Raw genomic sequence first — 17,191 nt, forward strand, 5'->3', positions numbered from 1 at the left:
GATTTTCAGTCATAGTAATTGAGGAAAATTTCAGACAGAAAGCATTAAAAGTATATAGCGTGCCAGAAACATCCAATAGTGTCCAAGGAAGACGTATCCAATTATTTCTCTTGCTATTACTCTGCTTTTTGAGCAACCAAGAAACAGACTGGGGACAAAGTTCATAGAAATAGGTCTCAGCAATGAATGGATATTTACCCGTTAAACACATCTTTTCAACCATGGCAGACATTCAAACTACCTAGACAAAATTTTTCAGCAATCAGAAATAGACACAGGATTTTTTCAGAGAGCTAATACTAAATTGCCAATGATTAATATTATAGCTGACCTATTACTTGTTTCTAGGGGTAGGGAAAAGTGCAGGCAAGAAAAAAAAAGGCAAAGAAAGAGAAGTAAGCAATAGTGACCTATAAAAAGTGAATGATAGTTCATATACTGCCAGTAAAGATAGCAAGTTTTCAGAGTGGAATGGAAACATCGCTCAATTTATTAAAATAGAATTCCAGGCAGTAATATGCAGTCAGGAATGTTGTTTGTAATCTGTACCCTGAATTTGTCTTCCGAGCTAGAGTTGGTAAACAGCCTGCTATATTTGCAAAGTAACAATTAAGCTTGTACCCAACTGTTATTATATGATTAAGTATATTTCAAGTCCTCTGATCTTGTTTGAGAGAGACAGGTACCTCCATTACATGTTCTGGTTTTAGGCTGTTACTTAATAGGGATAAGGAATTCACAAACTAGAGAAAAATGAAAAAAAAACATGTTTACCACAGACCCAGTAGGAAAACCAGTAAGATGCATAGTTTAATGCTTTCTTGGGTAGAGATGAGAAATATAGGGGAAAAGGTTTTTGTTGGATAAATTACATATATAGTGTAATAGTACCTGTCCAGGAACGACTGCTCTGGAGAAAAGCTTATTTAACTGAACCAGTTCATTGGGTGTTGTATCAAATTTCAAGGCAATACTGTTTAAAGTATCTCTTGATTCCACCTGTATCAATTGGGGGAAAAAAGAAGAAAAACAAAACTGTAAGCAATTAGTTCAAATAATGGCTTACAAATTTTATCACGTGTAGGTTTACTGAGATTTTGATGAATTTCAAGTCTTTATATGTTATGATTGCCCCACCAAAAAAACAACCTCCAGACATATTTATCCCTTAAACAGTGTACTGCAGCCCCATCTAAACACTGTATAATTCACTGCTGGGTACCACTAGACCAATACACAATTGACAAGTTTCGTAGAACCCTTCATTCTCCATCTTCAACTCCTGTCCTCTGCTCTTCACTTGCAGAAAAGTTGAATCAATCTCTATAGATGCAAAAAAGCTCTCTTCCTCTTGAAATCTGACTTCAGTAAAATCCATCACAGAGACGAAAAGCAAAAAACCAGAAGCAAACCAGGGCAATCAGTATGATAGCAGATGGAGCATAAGTATTTTGAGTAGGTGATTCCCAAGTACAGAGAAGAGTTTTCAAGCTTTTACTTTTCACCCCCATCTCCCCCCAAAAATCTATTCAATATGAACCAACAGAAGAAAATAAAAGGAAAAGTTTTGTTCACAGAGAGTATTTCAGAATAAAGAATTCATAGCAGGAATTTTAAGAATCATGAAGATATGACAAGTTGCATACAAACAAAAAAGATTTCCAGCATAATGGCACAGGGCTTCATAAACACTATACCAGGAAAAAGTACATCTTATCAATTAAAAGATTAAGAGGTTAAAAGAAGAGGTGATTATCCTTCTCTACCCCACACTGACGTGGCCTCACCTCCAAGTACTGTGTGCAGTTTTGGCACCACAGTATAAAAAGGATATCAAGCTACCAGACTGTGTCCAGAGGTGGGCCACAAAGTTGGTGAAGGGTCTAGAGGGGACGTTGTGAGAGCAGCAGCTGAAATCACTTGGTCTGTTCAGTCTGGAGAAAAGGAGACTGAAGGGAGACCTCACTGCAGTTCACTGCTTCTTCACAAGGGAAGGAGGAGGAGCTGGTGTCTTCTCTCTGGTGACCAATGATATGACCCAAGGGAACGGCAGAAAGATGTGCCAGGGGAAGTTTAGGTTGGATATTGAGAAAAGGTTCTTCACACAGAGGGTGGTGGAGCACTGGAACAGGCTCTCCAGTGAAGTAGCCATGCCTCGAGGCATTCAAGGCCAGGCTGGATGGGGCTTTAAGCAACCTGCTCCAGTGGAAGGTCTCCCTGTCCATGGCAGGGGGGTTGGAACAAGATGATCTTTAAGATCCCTTCCACCTCAAACCATCCTGCGATGATCCTGCCTGAACAACTGAACCAGCGGCAAAAGAAAACTGAGGGTAGGGAAGGAAAAGTGTCAGAGCATGTATGTTTTAGTTGCTTTTAGTACTGCTTACCCTGAAAGTATAGCTTGACCTTATACAGTGAGACAGAAAAAGGCAGCATTTGGAACCTAAAGACTAAAACACTCTATTTGCCCAACCCTATGGCAGTGGAGCTAAATAATAAAGTATACATTGGGCTACCCTGCTTATAGCCATACTCTATTGTGGACTGTTCCAGTTGAATTAGTATATGCCACATAACTAACGAGCGTTATATGTTTTGCTGTCAGTAGAATCCAACTAGGCACATTCATTCTTCACATTCTTTATTTTGCCAGGGTGGAAGAATATGAATCTACAGGTTACCGTATGAGTTAATATTGGGGATTAAGTTTTTAATATTTTAATACATTTTATTTGCAATGAGAGAATGGCTGGCAAACAGTTACAACTGGGTACAAAGCAAAGGTAGATATAAAAAGTTTAATTGCTCCTCAAAATGTATTCCCACTTAAAATGATCCAAAGCTTAACACTGAACAGAATACTGGCCCCAAGAACTGAAAATAAATGCTTTCTCTTTGTTAACTTTTCTTGAAGTTATGTCATGTTGGTGAACATATGTTGACAGTACAGGAATAAAAAAGTATAACTTACCGATATAAAGCAGCAAACTATATGCTTTAAATAGAGAAGTGGGTTGTCCTACAAGAGAAAGTGCTGCAAACAATGTATTTTGAAAGCTGTTACAGTTTAACACACAAAAAACAGAGGGCAGTTTGGGATACTAACAAAAGGTTCAAGAGTAATAGTTAAAGAATTCATCATTATTTTGTAAAGATGCATTTGTCACCCTGCGTTCACTAAAGGAAAAAGATAAGTATTGCCAAAGAAATGGCAATTAGCCTTAAGATAAATTTCTAGTTCTATTGTAACAATTCTTTATATAGGAAGACATTAAGCTAAGAAGAGCTCTCTACTCTCTTTCAGTATGAATGACTCTACTGTGGTACCTCTTAGTAATCCAGTACTCTGAACTCACAGATATGTGGAAAAATAAGAATATTCTCGTATGCCACTTAATTGGTACTAAAAGAGAAATCAAAATAGGACCTTAACCTGACCAGATGTCTGCTATGTGTTTCATAGATAAGAAAACTGATAACAAGAACAGCAGTGTTTCCATCAGCAGCTCTACGTAATACAGAAAGTTTACTAAAACCAACTGTAAAATGAGATTCCAAAGCCTTGCCCAATTCAAAAGTTAGCTCTCAAAGAAATGTTGGAGGATAATTGTTAGCTGCTTGGTAGACACTGCTGAGGTACCACTCAATGACTGATATTTGAGACTAGCTTAGGTTATGAGAAAATAAAGCAGTCAATTAAAACTCATAAAACTTAAGACCTTTAAGACCTTCACTCATTTAAGCCTTCAGAAATCAAACCATCTGGTAAGAGCTCTTGGAAAAAAAAAAAAAAAAAAAAGGGGGGGTTGTCCCACAAATTACAAACACAAGAATGGCACACATAAGCTTCTTTTTCTTACTTGGCTGTGAAGCTTGCACAGTCGGATCACACTACATGGGATTTTAGAGACCAGCACTGACTATTCAAAGACCTATTTTCCAATTCTTGTGTGTTCTACTGTTTAAAAAAATATTATCTGAACTGCCAAAAGCTGAAAGGATAAACTACGCTTTTCCACAAAGTTAAGAACTAACAGAGAAAAAAGTCACCACCACATACCACAGCCACCCCAGCTTTTCCAATCATTTTTTACCCATCAATTCAACACAGAAAGAGGGCAAAAAGTAATTCCTTCCTTTGCAGGAAGGAAACTTTCTACACATTACGCATGCAACTATTTAAATGCTATTCAGCATGTTTAGAGTTTAATATAAGTATGTGGATATTAAAGCACTATGCTGAATCTTCATGGGAAAATTTCCCTTTTGAGGAGACAGGGAGGATGGACACCAATTATATTGTTTCATGTTTTTAACAGAGTGGCAACATGTGTTCACATACAAGCAAACCTCTTAAAAACCATCACCAGACACACGAAAACAGTATTTTATTCCCTGAAACAATCCAAAATGGGCTTGAGCAGGCCAGCTGGTGCTTTGAGGTGGTTAAAAAATACGCTTACTTCAGTATACTGACTTGAGTATAAAGATTGAAAGATAGTGATTAATGAAAGTGTAAAAAGAAAACTAGAACTGCTTATTCAGAACCATGATAACTTTGACACACACAAACGCTGCTTTATGCAATAACTTCTGTTGAAAAAGAGCTATTTACATTTCAAGTAGCTTTCCTACACTCAGTAGCAAGACCTTCTAGTTATAGACTCATCTAGAGATAAGACAAATGAGGCCTTACTACCTAGTTACTTCTACCTTAGGCAGTCACTTATATATGTATACAGATAAGTAAAAAATTCTAAGTTAGCCAAAATCAGTTTTTACAGATATGACTTGACTAAAAAAGTGACTTAAGGGCCACACTTTACATCTTTTTCCAATGAAATCATGAGCTGGCAGTGTGCACTCGCTACCCAGAAGGCCAACCATACGCTGGACTGTATGAAAAGAAGTGTGGACAGCAAGTCAAGGGAGGTAATTCTGCCCCTCTACTTCGCTCTCGTGAGATCCCCACCTAGAATACTGTGTCCAGTTCTGGAATCCTCAGCATAAGAAGGATCAAACACTCCCCACATGCCCACTTAAACAGAGGTATATACCGTTATCTCTTTTCCACTTTAGAGTATTACTTACATACCTATGTTTGCCCTGCGTGCTTATGTAGACCAGTAGACCACTGACCATGGTTCGAACTGCCTTTGTTTCTGTCTGATCAGCAGCTGACAAAGTTACTCAAAAACCTTATTGAAACTAAATTCTCTGCGGGTATTTTAATGAGCTTTACTGTCACTATATCTCAACAATTGGAGCTCACTCATTCTTCCATTATAACTCATGCATTGAATACACATGAATCAGCCTGCACAAAGAATTATTTTTTTAAAAGTATTTCAAGACTAGTTGTCCAAAAACCAGAAAACAAGAAAACAATAGTTTAAAGGGTTTTAAAAGGAACTAACAAAAATTAAAGAGTTGGGAAGACTAGGAAAGGTGAGACTTGAGAGGAGAAGAGGACAACTTCGGTGTTGTTCCCAAGTCTTTAGAAATATCAGATTATGATTTTATTAATATGCCTAATTTCTATAACATGCAACATCAGAAAAATGGAACTTGTAAATATCATAAAAGCAACTTAAGAATAATTTCAGAATTACATGAAAGATACCACAGATAAAGTAATATTTTACCATTATGATCCGTATTTTCTAAATTCCCTCAGATTGGGAAGAAGACTACGACAGTGGTATGCTCAAAGAGAAGTGACAGTCAGAAAAAAAAAAAAACCCCATAGTTCCTGGCTTTGAAATGAAGCACCAAGAAAAAAAGCAAAATATGTAACAGTCTAAACAGCATGTAAAGGCTTACAACAATAATAAAACTAGCTGCACCAGAAGTAGAACCTTTCGGCACTGCCCAAGCTACCCTAAGGGCTGAAAGTGAAATTTAGTTACCCTAGAAAGATACTAGCAAACACTCACCATTTATCTAATCTCAACATAAACACGTTCACCAAGTCATTACAGCAAGAAATTCCAAGTATGCATTTAGGTTCAAAGTCTAGCAAACTTTCATCTGTTTAATGGTCACCACAAAACTACTTCCCACCCACACCCCTTGAGCTTGGAAAGGATCAAAAAATCCTGCCTTGTTTTACCTTAACAAGCTGACTTCAGAAGCCTTTGTAGTTTTGTTCTCAGTACACATATCTAACTAGTATCTAACTGAAAAAAAAAACCAAGACTCAGTTTCTAGACGTTGAACTTGCCACTAAACATCTGGGGAAAGATCACATGCAGGAAAACCAGCAGTGCAATGATGAGGAGTCTGACTTAAAACTCAAAGACTCTAGTCTACCATAGGTTTATACAAACTAAGGCTCTTCTCATGATCCAGACAATGTACTCTTGTGCCTTACGGTGCTTATCTGCTATTTCAGGAGAAAAGTGCAGCCTCTGATCCCCAGAGAATTAAAGGCTGAGAGAGTGGGGCAGGGGAAGGGAAGTCTGATACCACATCTTTTGACTTCTTATTGCTCATGCTACATGAAGAACACTAGTTTCAAGCTTTTATGCTTTGGGAATCTTAGATGAAAATCTTTTAACATTAATGGCCTTTTGGCTTTATCTTTAAAAAAGAAAATACATTTTACTGTTTTTTTGTCCCCAAAGTAATTATTTTAATTTTTAAAAAAATATTCTGGGGGGAAATGATTTCATATTAAAAACCCATAGTTTGCATCAGTGAGATTCCATCTCACTTTTAACTTCAGGAATACAAATAAGCTCCACCCTCTATGTAGCTACTGGATAAACTAACACATTAAATTGTTATGAAAAAAACAACCAAAAAGCCAAATAACTCCAGTAACTTTTCAACAGTACTCGGAGGGGAATCTGGTTTCTGTCATTGTCCCTCTACTACTTCTCAAAGCAGCAACATGCATACAAATACATATGTGTGTATACACACATACGCACACGCACTGTTACTTTGAGAGGTAGTAGGATGAAGGCAGGAACTGGACCCAAATTCATCTCTCTATCTGCTACAAAGTCATGAACAGTAAAAGCAGCAAATTATCACAAAAGTTACCAGACTTCTCTAACGCATGCAGTGAACATAACTTGGTTCCTAAAGGTTAAATCTATTTTATTGAGACATATGTGCATGACATCTGAAAGATCTAAAAACTTTATATTAAGTACTTCATGAAAGAGGTACAGCAAGATCAGACAGAATACTGCACCTGTGAAGCTGAAATGAACCATGTTCCATACATGCAACAGGCTCTCTCAGAAGCTAGACTAAACTTTAAGACAAAGGGCCTTTTATTCTTGTGAATTGTCCTTTTGACTCACAAGGAAGTGATACACAAGGAAGTTATTTTGCAAGTAAAACCCCACCTACTGGAACACAAAAAACTGCGAAAGTACATGGCAACTTGTCACAAACATACTAATTTAAAAAAAGAAAGCTTGGTACTTTAGCTTTGCCCAAGATCTTACACACCAAGGTAAATGCACGCACATGGTGACAAGACATAAGTTATGAAGTTTACTGACTGAACAGGACGCCTGGTTTTACAGAATTAAACATGAACATTTTTTCAAATTATTTCAGATGAAATGGGGCTAACGTAATAGAAATGGTCACATTTACTTCACCACTCTTCAACTGCTAGAATCTAAGCAGAAGAAATCTCTTTTCTGAATTTCAACTTAAGGAAGTCTTTCATAAAGGCTGGAACTATATTCAGGTTCCCAATATAAGCCACGCATCCTCTGTGTCTCTCCAAATGACTAACATAGCCTTCTCAGTATTTAAGCCATATCACAGCTTGGCTTAATGTAACATTAAGAGTTAAGTCTCCTTCACCTCTCTCATTTCTGGCATAAGGAAATACCATGAAGTCAAATAAAGACTTCCTAGAAATAAGTTCTCATTTTTATTTTTACATGTCCAGCTTCAAAAGCATTAAAAAATAACTGTGACAGACTTTCCCTGTTTTAATGTCAACCCTATAAGCATTATTTATAGGCTTAATTATATTTTCAGTATATTACAGAAGACAGATACTTCTCACTTCAGTTTCCCTTAGTAACCATAAACGTGAAGAGCTGACTGCAGCACAGTTTGAGGGTCATTTCAAGAACAGAACAGGCAGAGAAAGGCTCCATTTTCAGATACTGCTGCAGAAACAGATCTGTACAGTAAAAGGTATATATCTATGAAAATTACTATGAGAACGTCAGAAGGTCAGTATAAAGATATAGCTCCCGCTCCCTCTCCCCCTCCCCCAACTTCATTGTGTTATTTCTCCTGATGTCAACAGTTTATTAATAATAGCGAAAGCAGGGAACTTGCACATGATTTCATAATGAATGTTATTTACTGTTTCTAACTAATTACCTAAAAATGAACCAGTCAGATTTATTAGCTTGTTTTTTAAAGAGAAAAAAGTAACTTAAAGAAAAAAAAAATACAAACAAATAAGAAAAGCATTACTCAAACACTACTAGCTAATTCTAGATCTAATTCCTGCTAAAATAAGCTATTGGATATATATAAGTTTAAAGGTAAACCACGTTACTGTTTTCCTTATATTTTGTAATGAATCTATTAAGTCTGCACTTGCTATGCAATGACATTCTAACAATAAAGCAGTAACTTACAGAATATTCAATAGTCCCCTTAGGCTTTTGAAAAGACATTCGTCGCCCATCTTTCTTGTCTGGGGTCTTCTTCTGGCCAGTGTCTGAAAAAAATTGAGGCAACGTGCGTGTTAAGTTCATTTTCCTCTCCCAGTACTGTCACAGGCTGCTGACTACAGCCCCGTGGGCAGACATGTACTTCACCAGTTACACAGCTTGCTCCCAGTGACTCTAATAGATAACCGGCTGCTAGAATAAGGACTTCATTCCTCTGCAATGCTTTAAGAATTTGACCAATATAAACCACTGATAACTGTGAATCAATTAACTGCATAAGTACTTGCTGCTATTCAGGAAGCTATCAATGAAGACCAAATAGGAGACTGACCCCATCAGGCAAGCAATGTTTCTGGAGCTACTGTGCTTAATTGATTTTATATTGTACTCAGTCTGATTTTATATAGAGTTCCTTCCTGTATGTTCAATCTAATAAGTTGGTGTTTATTTAAATGCTGTTTGATAAGTACAGAGTATTTAAAGCTTTTTTGTAAAACAAAGAATATTAATGTTTAGGTTTACATGTCCTGTCTGTAGCAAACACATACAACCTATGCATAAAGATTACAAATAAATGAGAACTGTTCTTTTTATTGGTGAATGACATTTTGATGGCTTCCATTTCATGAGCCAAATTGACAACAATTTGAACCCGAAATACACTCTACCTTTTTATACTAATTGGCTTGACATTTATGATAAAAACAATGCAGCAGTGTATTATGATTTGACAGAAAACATTTAATTTCATGGCTCTAGAAAAGTGGGGGGTATTTTAAGATATCCATTTATATACACACACATGCATTTTTGGAGATGAATCTCTGAAGAAGCTAAGTCTCTGTTACAAGGCCTCCATCTTCAACAGTTAAATATCTGCCATAAAGGAACCCAAAATCCATATGTGAATGCAACGTTAGGTTTTCATGAGATATGTGGTAAGTATAAATATGAGGTATAAACGAGATTATTTATACTCCCATTTTGATGCATTCAAATTTCTGTTACAAAAACTGAATGTATTTATTAAAATATTCCAAACTGAACTGAACAGAAGAAACAGACATTACAATATATATTATTTTAAGATATTTTCGCATGAGCTAGATTGAGAGTAGAAAACATGCTATACGTCTGTTTAAGCCTCATCTGAGGCACTAAGGAAACCTGCCATAAATCGAGACTGACTTGCATGCATTACAATTTTTGATCAGCATCCCGACTGCAACACTGTAAAAGAAACTAGACAAATAAATGCACAAATTTCATATACTTCCTCCATTTCTACATGGATAATTGAAGTTATCAAGATTATAGAGGAAAAGAATCCAAAACTAAATACACAAAGTTCTAAAGTGTCAAAAAATAAACAAAACATAGACACACAAATAAGATCTCAGCAAATACCTTACATTCACTTTATTGGGCAAGCTACAGAGGGCAACTGTGAAAGTAATTTCAAGCTGATTCAACATAAGTACTCTCCTGGGATAAGTAAATAAACACTGGACTAACTCTACTTTTCTTATATTGAAAAAAAAGTCTGAGGGAGAATGTTCCCACACCTACAAGATAAAAATTCATCTCTAAATCCTATTAATTATGGTAAGTTTTTATAACTATGACAGACAGTCAAGACTTAAAGCCTACTTTTAAAGTTTCTAAAAATCTAAACATTGTAATTCTACATCCTACTATGTTCATTCAATGCATTAAAAGTATTTCTTCCCTTATTTACTAAGCATAGCTTTTTAAAACTTACGCAGAGGAAACTTATTTCCAACTGAATTAATAGTTTTTAAAGATGCTAAATATGTCTCTAGTTAAAATAATTCAGTAATGAGTAATACACCAGACATTTGTGTGCCACCTAACAGTAGCCAACATTTTCCTCTCCAGGTCAAGTACTTTGTTACCAAAGTTTCTACCTGACCTTCCTACACAGTAGGCGCCTCCCAGCAAGCTACTGAAAAACTACAACAGCTGCTAGACCATAGCTGCTCCACATTTCCCAGCCCACATCAAAGCTTTGCCAGCAGCCTCATCATTTTCTTTCAACAGCAGCCTGGGTCAAATACTCTGAAGCAAAAGTCAAAGGACACAGCTGAAGAAAAAATGATCTCATCCAAGATGCCATACATGCCTTAATAATCTACACATGGAGCACCCCTATCGTAGAACAAGAATCTTCTTCCACTGCCCCACCTCCCCCCGCCCTTAGACAGAAATACAGAAGCCCTATACTATAAATGTGTGTAGGCACTTCATTTGTAAACAGCCCAATGCTGTTTGTGGGTTTTTTCCTAACTCAAATTTAAGCTTTCTCTTCTTACTTGTTGATATATAAAGTCCTGAAGAGTTTGCAGTTCAATTGCTGCTCAAGAGGTCAAGTTATCTTCTCTGTCTCCAGCAATTGAACAGTAGAATCAAGTCTTGCAGAAAGAACCACTTCTGTTCTTTATGTCAGAAAGAAAAACAGGAAGTTATTTTTCTTCAAGGCAGAAGAACCTGCTGCTTTACATTTCAGAACACTCTAGTGACTTCAGGAAATTAAGAGCAATCAGAGGTTAAGGATAGGGAAGGCAGGTCCCTTTAGGAGGCACTTCGGAGGAAAGCAGATGCCAGACCGCCTACCACAAATTCCCCAGGAGCTTATAATCTGCAGTTATTCATAGCATTTTTTTTTTTTTAATACCATCCTCTCCCCTACCTAAGACAGCAATTCCTACTCTCCCCGTCGGTGCCCACTTCCATTCTTTCCCTGTGATAGCATTATTTCCCTCTCAGTACATGGATGCATGACTGCTGTGACTTCAGTCCAAGTCAAGAAGAGAAGGAGGCAGGCAGCTAGCTCTAAGCTCCACATGCGCTGTCCAGCTGGCCAAGCACCAGGCATCAGTACCGAACTCCACACCTCTGCCCACATCCCAAGTACTTGAGCTGTCTCTTCATAATGAGCCAAGACATTTCACGTAACATCTCAGAAGCAAAACCAGGAGCTATTTCAATTGCAAAAATAGGTCAGAATAGCAGAAACACAAGTTCAGTCTCCCTGATAGCATACTGCAAAGCTTCCAACTATCTCCTGCTGAGTGAGCAGGCTATTTATTTTTTGAGAGAAAAGTAAATTAATCATTCAGTAGTCCTTCCACCCCTAGTATTCTAAGAGGTGTGTGAAAGCAGAAATAACTGCTAACAAAGGCTACAGTTGTATGAAGAGACTTCAGCATCAACAGGAATCAGTTTTATCCTTTAATTTTATTTATTTTCCTGTTAACTCTGTTGCACATAAGCTTATCTTGTTAGGTTACACACAACCATTACCTCATCCGTCAGCAACATGCCAGTGAGACTATCAAAGGCTGATGTTCTCAGACCACAGGGTAAGAAAAACCTGACACCAGCCACGCTGGGCACGACCTCAAGAGTCAACAGTAACTTGTCTAACAAGTGGATCTGTGATGCTAGGTTATCAGATCTCCAATTGCGCTGTTTTAGACAGAAACAAAACCAGATCTTTTGTAACATCAGGGTCAATGCTTTAATTCTGAACTACTATTTTGCAGGACTGGGCCTTGACAACAGCTTGAAACACTGAAGTGAAAAAGCATATGTCAGATTCACAGATGACAAGAAAATACTTCAACTGTCTAGGATTTAAAAGAATAGAACTGGAAAGATGCTGAATGTAGTGTTCAAAATTACACCAGATCAATATTAATTGTATGAAAGCATGCATACAGAAACCCAAGATTAAATGACTCTGGTCATCAAATGACTCTGGTTACATCTGATCATCAACATAACCAGAGAGGACTTACTGTTCCAACGTATTTATACAAGATGGGAAAAGGGTTTTTAGGAACATTATGTTTTAGGAACACAGTTTTCAATGAGGAAGCATTGACCTTAAAATACATAATAGTCAGTGACATCATTTAACTGATATTTGAAGACAATTGCAGTTGAATTCCAACATTTATAGGGAGGGTTCTACTAACTGCCTCTGCAAGGCCCTGTGCCAATGAATTTTGGTTGACTGAAAATATTCCTGTGACACTGCTAGTTCAAATTAATATGACAAGAGTGATATTTCTCATTTCTTAGTGTGCCATCCAAACTGAATTGCAGACTTCCAGTTTGCCATTCGCTGATGCTTCTGGAGCATTCTTTGGACTTCTGGTGATAAGAGCTGATAAAGAGAACTCAACATTTGTACTATGAGTAACAATGCAATGATATATGTCACGATTTAAATTAAAATATGAGAGACTTCAGAGGGAGAGTTTACCAATCTGCTTAACCCTTTCTCTGACAATCTTTCAAGAATGGAAACAAATTGCTTGGTTTGTTGGGTTACCAGGGACAATTAATGTTATCTCACTTGCTCAACACCATTGCACTTGGGCTCTTATCAGCAAACTCACAAAGACAACTAATCTTGTCTAGCTTGCTGAATTTAAATCAGAAACTTCCTTTAAATCCCCCTTTAACAGTTAGTAATGGCTTGTGTATGTGCAAACAAGCTAATGTTATTATAACAATTCATGACTAAATAAGGGTTCCATGGTGGCTGGAGATAAGATACTGTTTGCAAAAATACATTAAAAGTCAAGCACCTGAGCCTAGATAGGAGCAATATGGAGGTGAGAAATATGTAGTTAAAGTCAAAGTATACAGAGATACTAATAATTAGCTTGATGTTAAGATATATATTTAGCATGCATAACACAAGTTTTATTCCAAACAGTGTCCCAATTTGGGGGGATGGGGGTGGAAGTGGGGTCCAGCCCATCAGCTGATACCAAAAGTTTTGATGATTCCACCCCCCAAGAAACTTCGCACTTTGTTTTCATTTTATAACAACTTGCACCTTCGGGGCAGTTTCAGGTGGAGCTTGAGTGACTGAAGTCATTACTTCAAACCTTGCTGGTTGGTGGAGAAAAAGTTCTCACTTCACAGGCCAAACTTGATTATGCGTGCCCAGTAGGAGGGGTTTGCCTCAGAGGCAGGTAGCCTTAGTTGTGTAGGTGTGTTTTACCATTATAATGATATTACAATGATGCTATAATGAGTACAGGTCAATTGGAGGGCAGGATGGCCAGAGAAGCAGCTGCAAATAATCTTCTTGGAAAATAACTGGGCAGTTGGCCTTGTGCACCATGCTCCTTGCCGACAGTGGGGGCTGGCCACATCCCCCTCCAAACATCCCGTCCCTCACTTCACAGGGCAAGATATCCCCTTGCTGCATTCCTTTCTGAAGAAAAGTGTGTTGCACCTGCACATGTTGCATCTCCACTGACTTTCCTACTAAAGAAAATCTGCCTTGTACTCAGCCTATGGTAGGGGAGTATTCAGAAAACTTTAGAGTTCCCATTTCTCCCCACATTTAGCTTTATTCCACAACACAAGCTAAAAGCTGCTTAGGAGTATCTTCAAGAAAAATGTCTTACATTATCCTTCACCCTACTGTTTTTCTGCATTATAAGCTCAAATCTCAAACAACTTGTAAAGCTTCTCAGCTATTCACCTTCTATTCACTTCAGTGTTAACAAAAATTACACAGATCATATTTTCCAGAGGAATAAATTGATAAACTGAACAAGTATCCTCCAAGATAAAGCAAGTAAGCTGGACAAGACAACAATTAATAAGAACCATTTGTAATTAATAACTGAACTTATTATGGTCAGGATTTTGAGAAAAAAAGTTTATTTATATTTCCCCACTCCTCCTCCCCAGGAACTGCAAGTTATGCATTAGGTTTACACGTGTTTAAGAAAAAGGCAGAGGCGGCAGTTTTGTTAAATGCTTGTCTAGGACACAATTTTTCACAGGATCTTAAAAAAAGCCATGAAGCGCAAATGGGGCAAAGATTTTTAAAAACTGAATCACAAGAAAGTAAGGAAAGAAAAGTAGTCTGTCTTTGAAATATTCTTGAATACACTGATATTTAGCAGCACATGAAACAACTTTCTAATTGATAAAACAGAGGAAGCATAGATACTACATCTTTATTAGATTAGTTCTGGTCAATAACAATTAGACCTTTATAATCTATTCATAAAGAAACAAAAAAGATTAAAGTAGTAAGTCTTTATGTTCCATAAGGCTCAGTGACTTGGGGTTCCTAACAGCAGGGACTACATCTCAGTAGATTAACTGTCTTGCTGATCCTTCTTCCTGTCCTGTTAGATATCCTTACACTAATTACTGGAATATTATTTTCAGTTATCTTCCAAGGTCTTACGAACTAGAAACAAAGAGGCCCTAACAGTAGCCTTCAAATGCTAGTAGCCTGCAGTTTTCTAGCTAAAATGGCAGGATTTCAGACCAAGGCAAATAATGTCCTTTTTAGTTTTCTCATGCTAAGCAACTGCTACTTACTCTTGTGATTCAATCTTCCTTGCAAGTAAGTCATGCTCTCAAAACTCTTGATCCTTATCGCTGTTTCGTGATTCCCCTAACACACGACTTTTATCTGCTACCCAGTCAGGTGCATAGCACATCAGCAGAAATAACTAAATGCATGATTTCAGGATGAAAATAAACAAATTTAAGGCAGGCCATTTCTCAAAATGGCTAGGAGGCAAAGCCAGGTCCATGCATGACACTCCTGGTATGTGCATCACATAGGCTTTCTTCAAATATAAGAGTTCACATTTGGGGTCAACAGAAATGCCTCATCAGATTTTCAGATTATGCCACAGTATGCATTAACTACAGTAAGCTACCTTCCCCATTCAATCTGAAAAATACATGGATGCAGTTTAACACACTAGGGACTACTTAAGTGTAATCTCCACTTACTGCACCACTTCTCTGCAGACCAAACGTATAAATTAATGAAAGCTTGCAAAAATCATGACTGTTCAGATAGCAAAGGAAGTCAACTTTTCCAGTTAATTACTGTCAACCTCTTTCAGATATTTAAGCGCATTTAGTTGTACATCTTCAAGCAACATCACATAAACAATTCAAACATCAAGCAGCAGTACTAAGTTATGCTTAGACATCCATAAGGATTTACACTTTGCCTTACCACACTTAGGCCAATGGTAGCTAGTCTTTCTGAGAGCTCAAAGTCAGTCAGCTTACTCTACTGATGCAGCAAACTTGCAAGCTACAAATGCTTTGCTAATATGCAAACAGTTTTATACCTATGTGAACTTATACCGAATGTTTCAGTAAACCTCCCGCTGAAAGTTTAGGTTTGCGGACAACATCAACCTAGGGGGACCAGTCAACATACCTGAGGGCAGAGTTGTCATTCAGAGGGACCTGGACAGGCTGGAGGAACAAGCTGACAGGAACCTTATAAAATTCAACAGGAAAATAGTCTTCTACATATCAAGGAAGAGCACCTTGTGTCCAGCCAGTGAGAAACTGCTGAAAAAAACCCAGAGGGTCTTCCTAGGCGGCAAGCTGAACACAAGCCAGCAGCGTGCCCTGGCAACAAGGCAGGACAACAGCATCCTCAGCTGTATTAATAGCAGCATGACCAGCAGACAGCATGCCAGAGAGAAGCAACTATTCTCCTTAACTTGGCACTCTGACTGCTTTTGTAATATTGGCTCTAGTGTCCCTCTCCTCCTCCCCCTAGTCCCTTTCACTAGAAATAAGACATTGATAAATGAAAGTATTTCAGTAAAGGGACACCAAGGTATTTGGGGGTGGTGAGAATAGGCTAAGAGAACAAAGCTTCTCCAGCATGAAGTAGAAATAGTTTTGAAGGACTGCAACAGCAGCCTTCCTGTACCTTTAAGGTAACTTCCCCACAGAAGACAAGATAACAGAGCCAGGCTTTCAGTGCTGTATCATGGGAGAAAAAAAGAAAACAGACATAACACACAAAACAGGAGAGCTTCAGACTGTATAAAAGGTAAAAATCTAACTGCCTAGAGCCAGTGCCATTTCCACACATGGACATCTTCAAGGCCCAGCTGGATAAAGCACTGAGAAACCTAACCTGAAATCATAGTTTTCTCTACTTTAAGCAGGACAAACGGTCTTGTTCGCAATTTGAGTTATCTGTAACAGATTCCTCTCACATTTTTCTGGCAGACAATGTAGACGCCCAAGGCCACCACCAAACCAAGCCACAGACAGATGCACACATATAACACAGTGAAGCATACTGCTTACTGATTAAAGAAAGGTATTTATCCATACATGACCTAAGACGAAAGGCAGCCACGAGCATGCAGGTTCACAATAAAACATGAACTTCAAAACTATTTTAATGTTAGAAATGAGAATAAACCCCAAAAAATTAAGATAAAAAAAGCAACATGACACATCAAAACAAAAATGCAATACAGTCAAAGAATACCAGATGACTAGAATAAACCTTACATATATTATAAACTAATCCATCAGATGACAGAAAGTCACAAACTGAACTTCAGTAAAACACTTGATACATTAAAGCCCTATTGAATAGTAAAAAATTTGACTAAGAATTGTGAAATGTGTCAAAAAAACACTAAAAGGGACAGTGAAATAGAAACTAGCAGAATGGAGGG

The 17,191-nt window shown here is 37.6% G+C and overlaps 1 protein-coding gene across 11 annotated transcripts in view; it reads right to left on the bottom strand.

Moving 5' to 3' along the window:
* The window catches only part of OXR1 (oxidation resistance 1), a 273,264-nt gene that overhangs the window by 55,711 nt on the left and 200,362 nt on the right, over positions 1–17,191 (bottom strand). For 8 of the 11 annotated variants that reach the window (XM_054057089.1, XM_054057092.1, XM_054057093.1 and 5 more), the window contains 2 exons: positions 8,631–8,713; positions 892–999 (listed from right to left, as the gene is read on the bottom strand). In XM_054057089.1, the coding sequence (XP_053913064.1) occupies positions 892–999; positions 8,631–8,713 (191 nt within the window). The remainder of the gene's footprint in view (positions 1–891; positions 1,000–8,630; positions 8,714–17,191) is intronic. The other 3 variants (XM_054057094.1, XM_054057097.1, XM_054057099.1) reach the window with 1 other exon arrangement.

Source organism: Cuculus canorus, chromosome 2, assembly GCF_017976375.1.
Source record: "Cuculus canorus isolate bCucCan1 chromosome 2, bCucCan1.pri, whole genome shotgun sequence".
Classification (NCBI taxonomy): domain Eukaryota; kingdom Metazoa; phylum Chordata; class Aves; order Cuculiformes; family Cuculidae; genus Cuculus; species Cuculus canorus.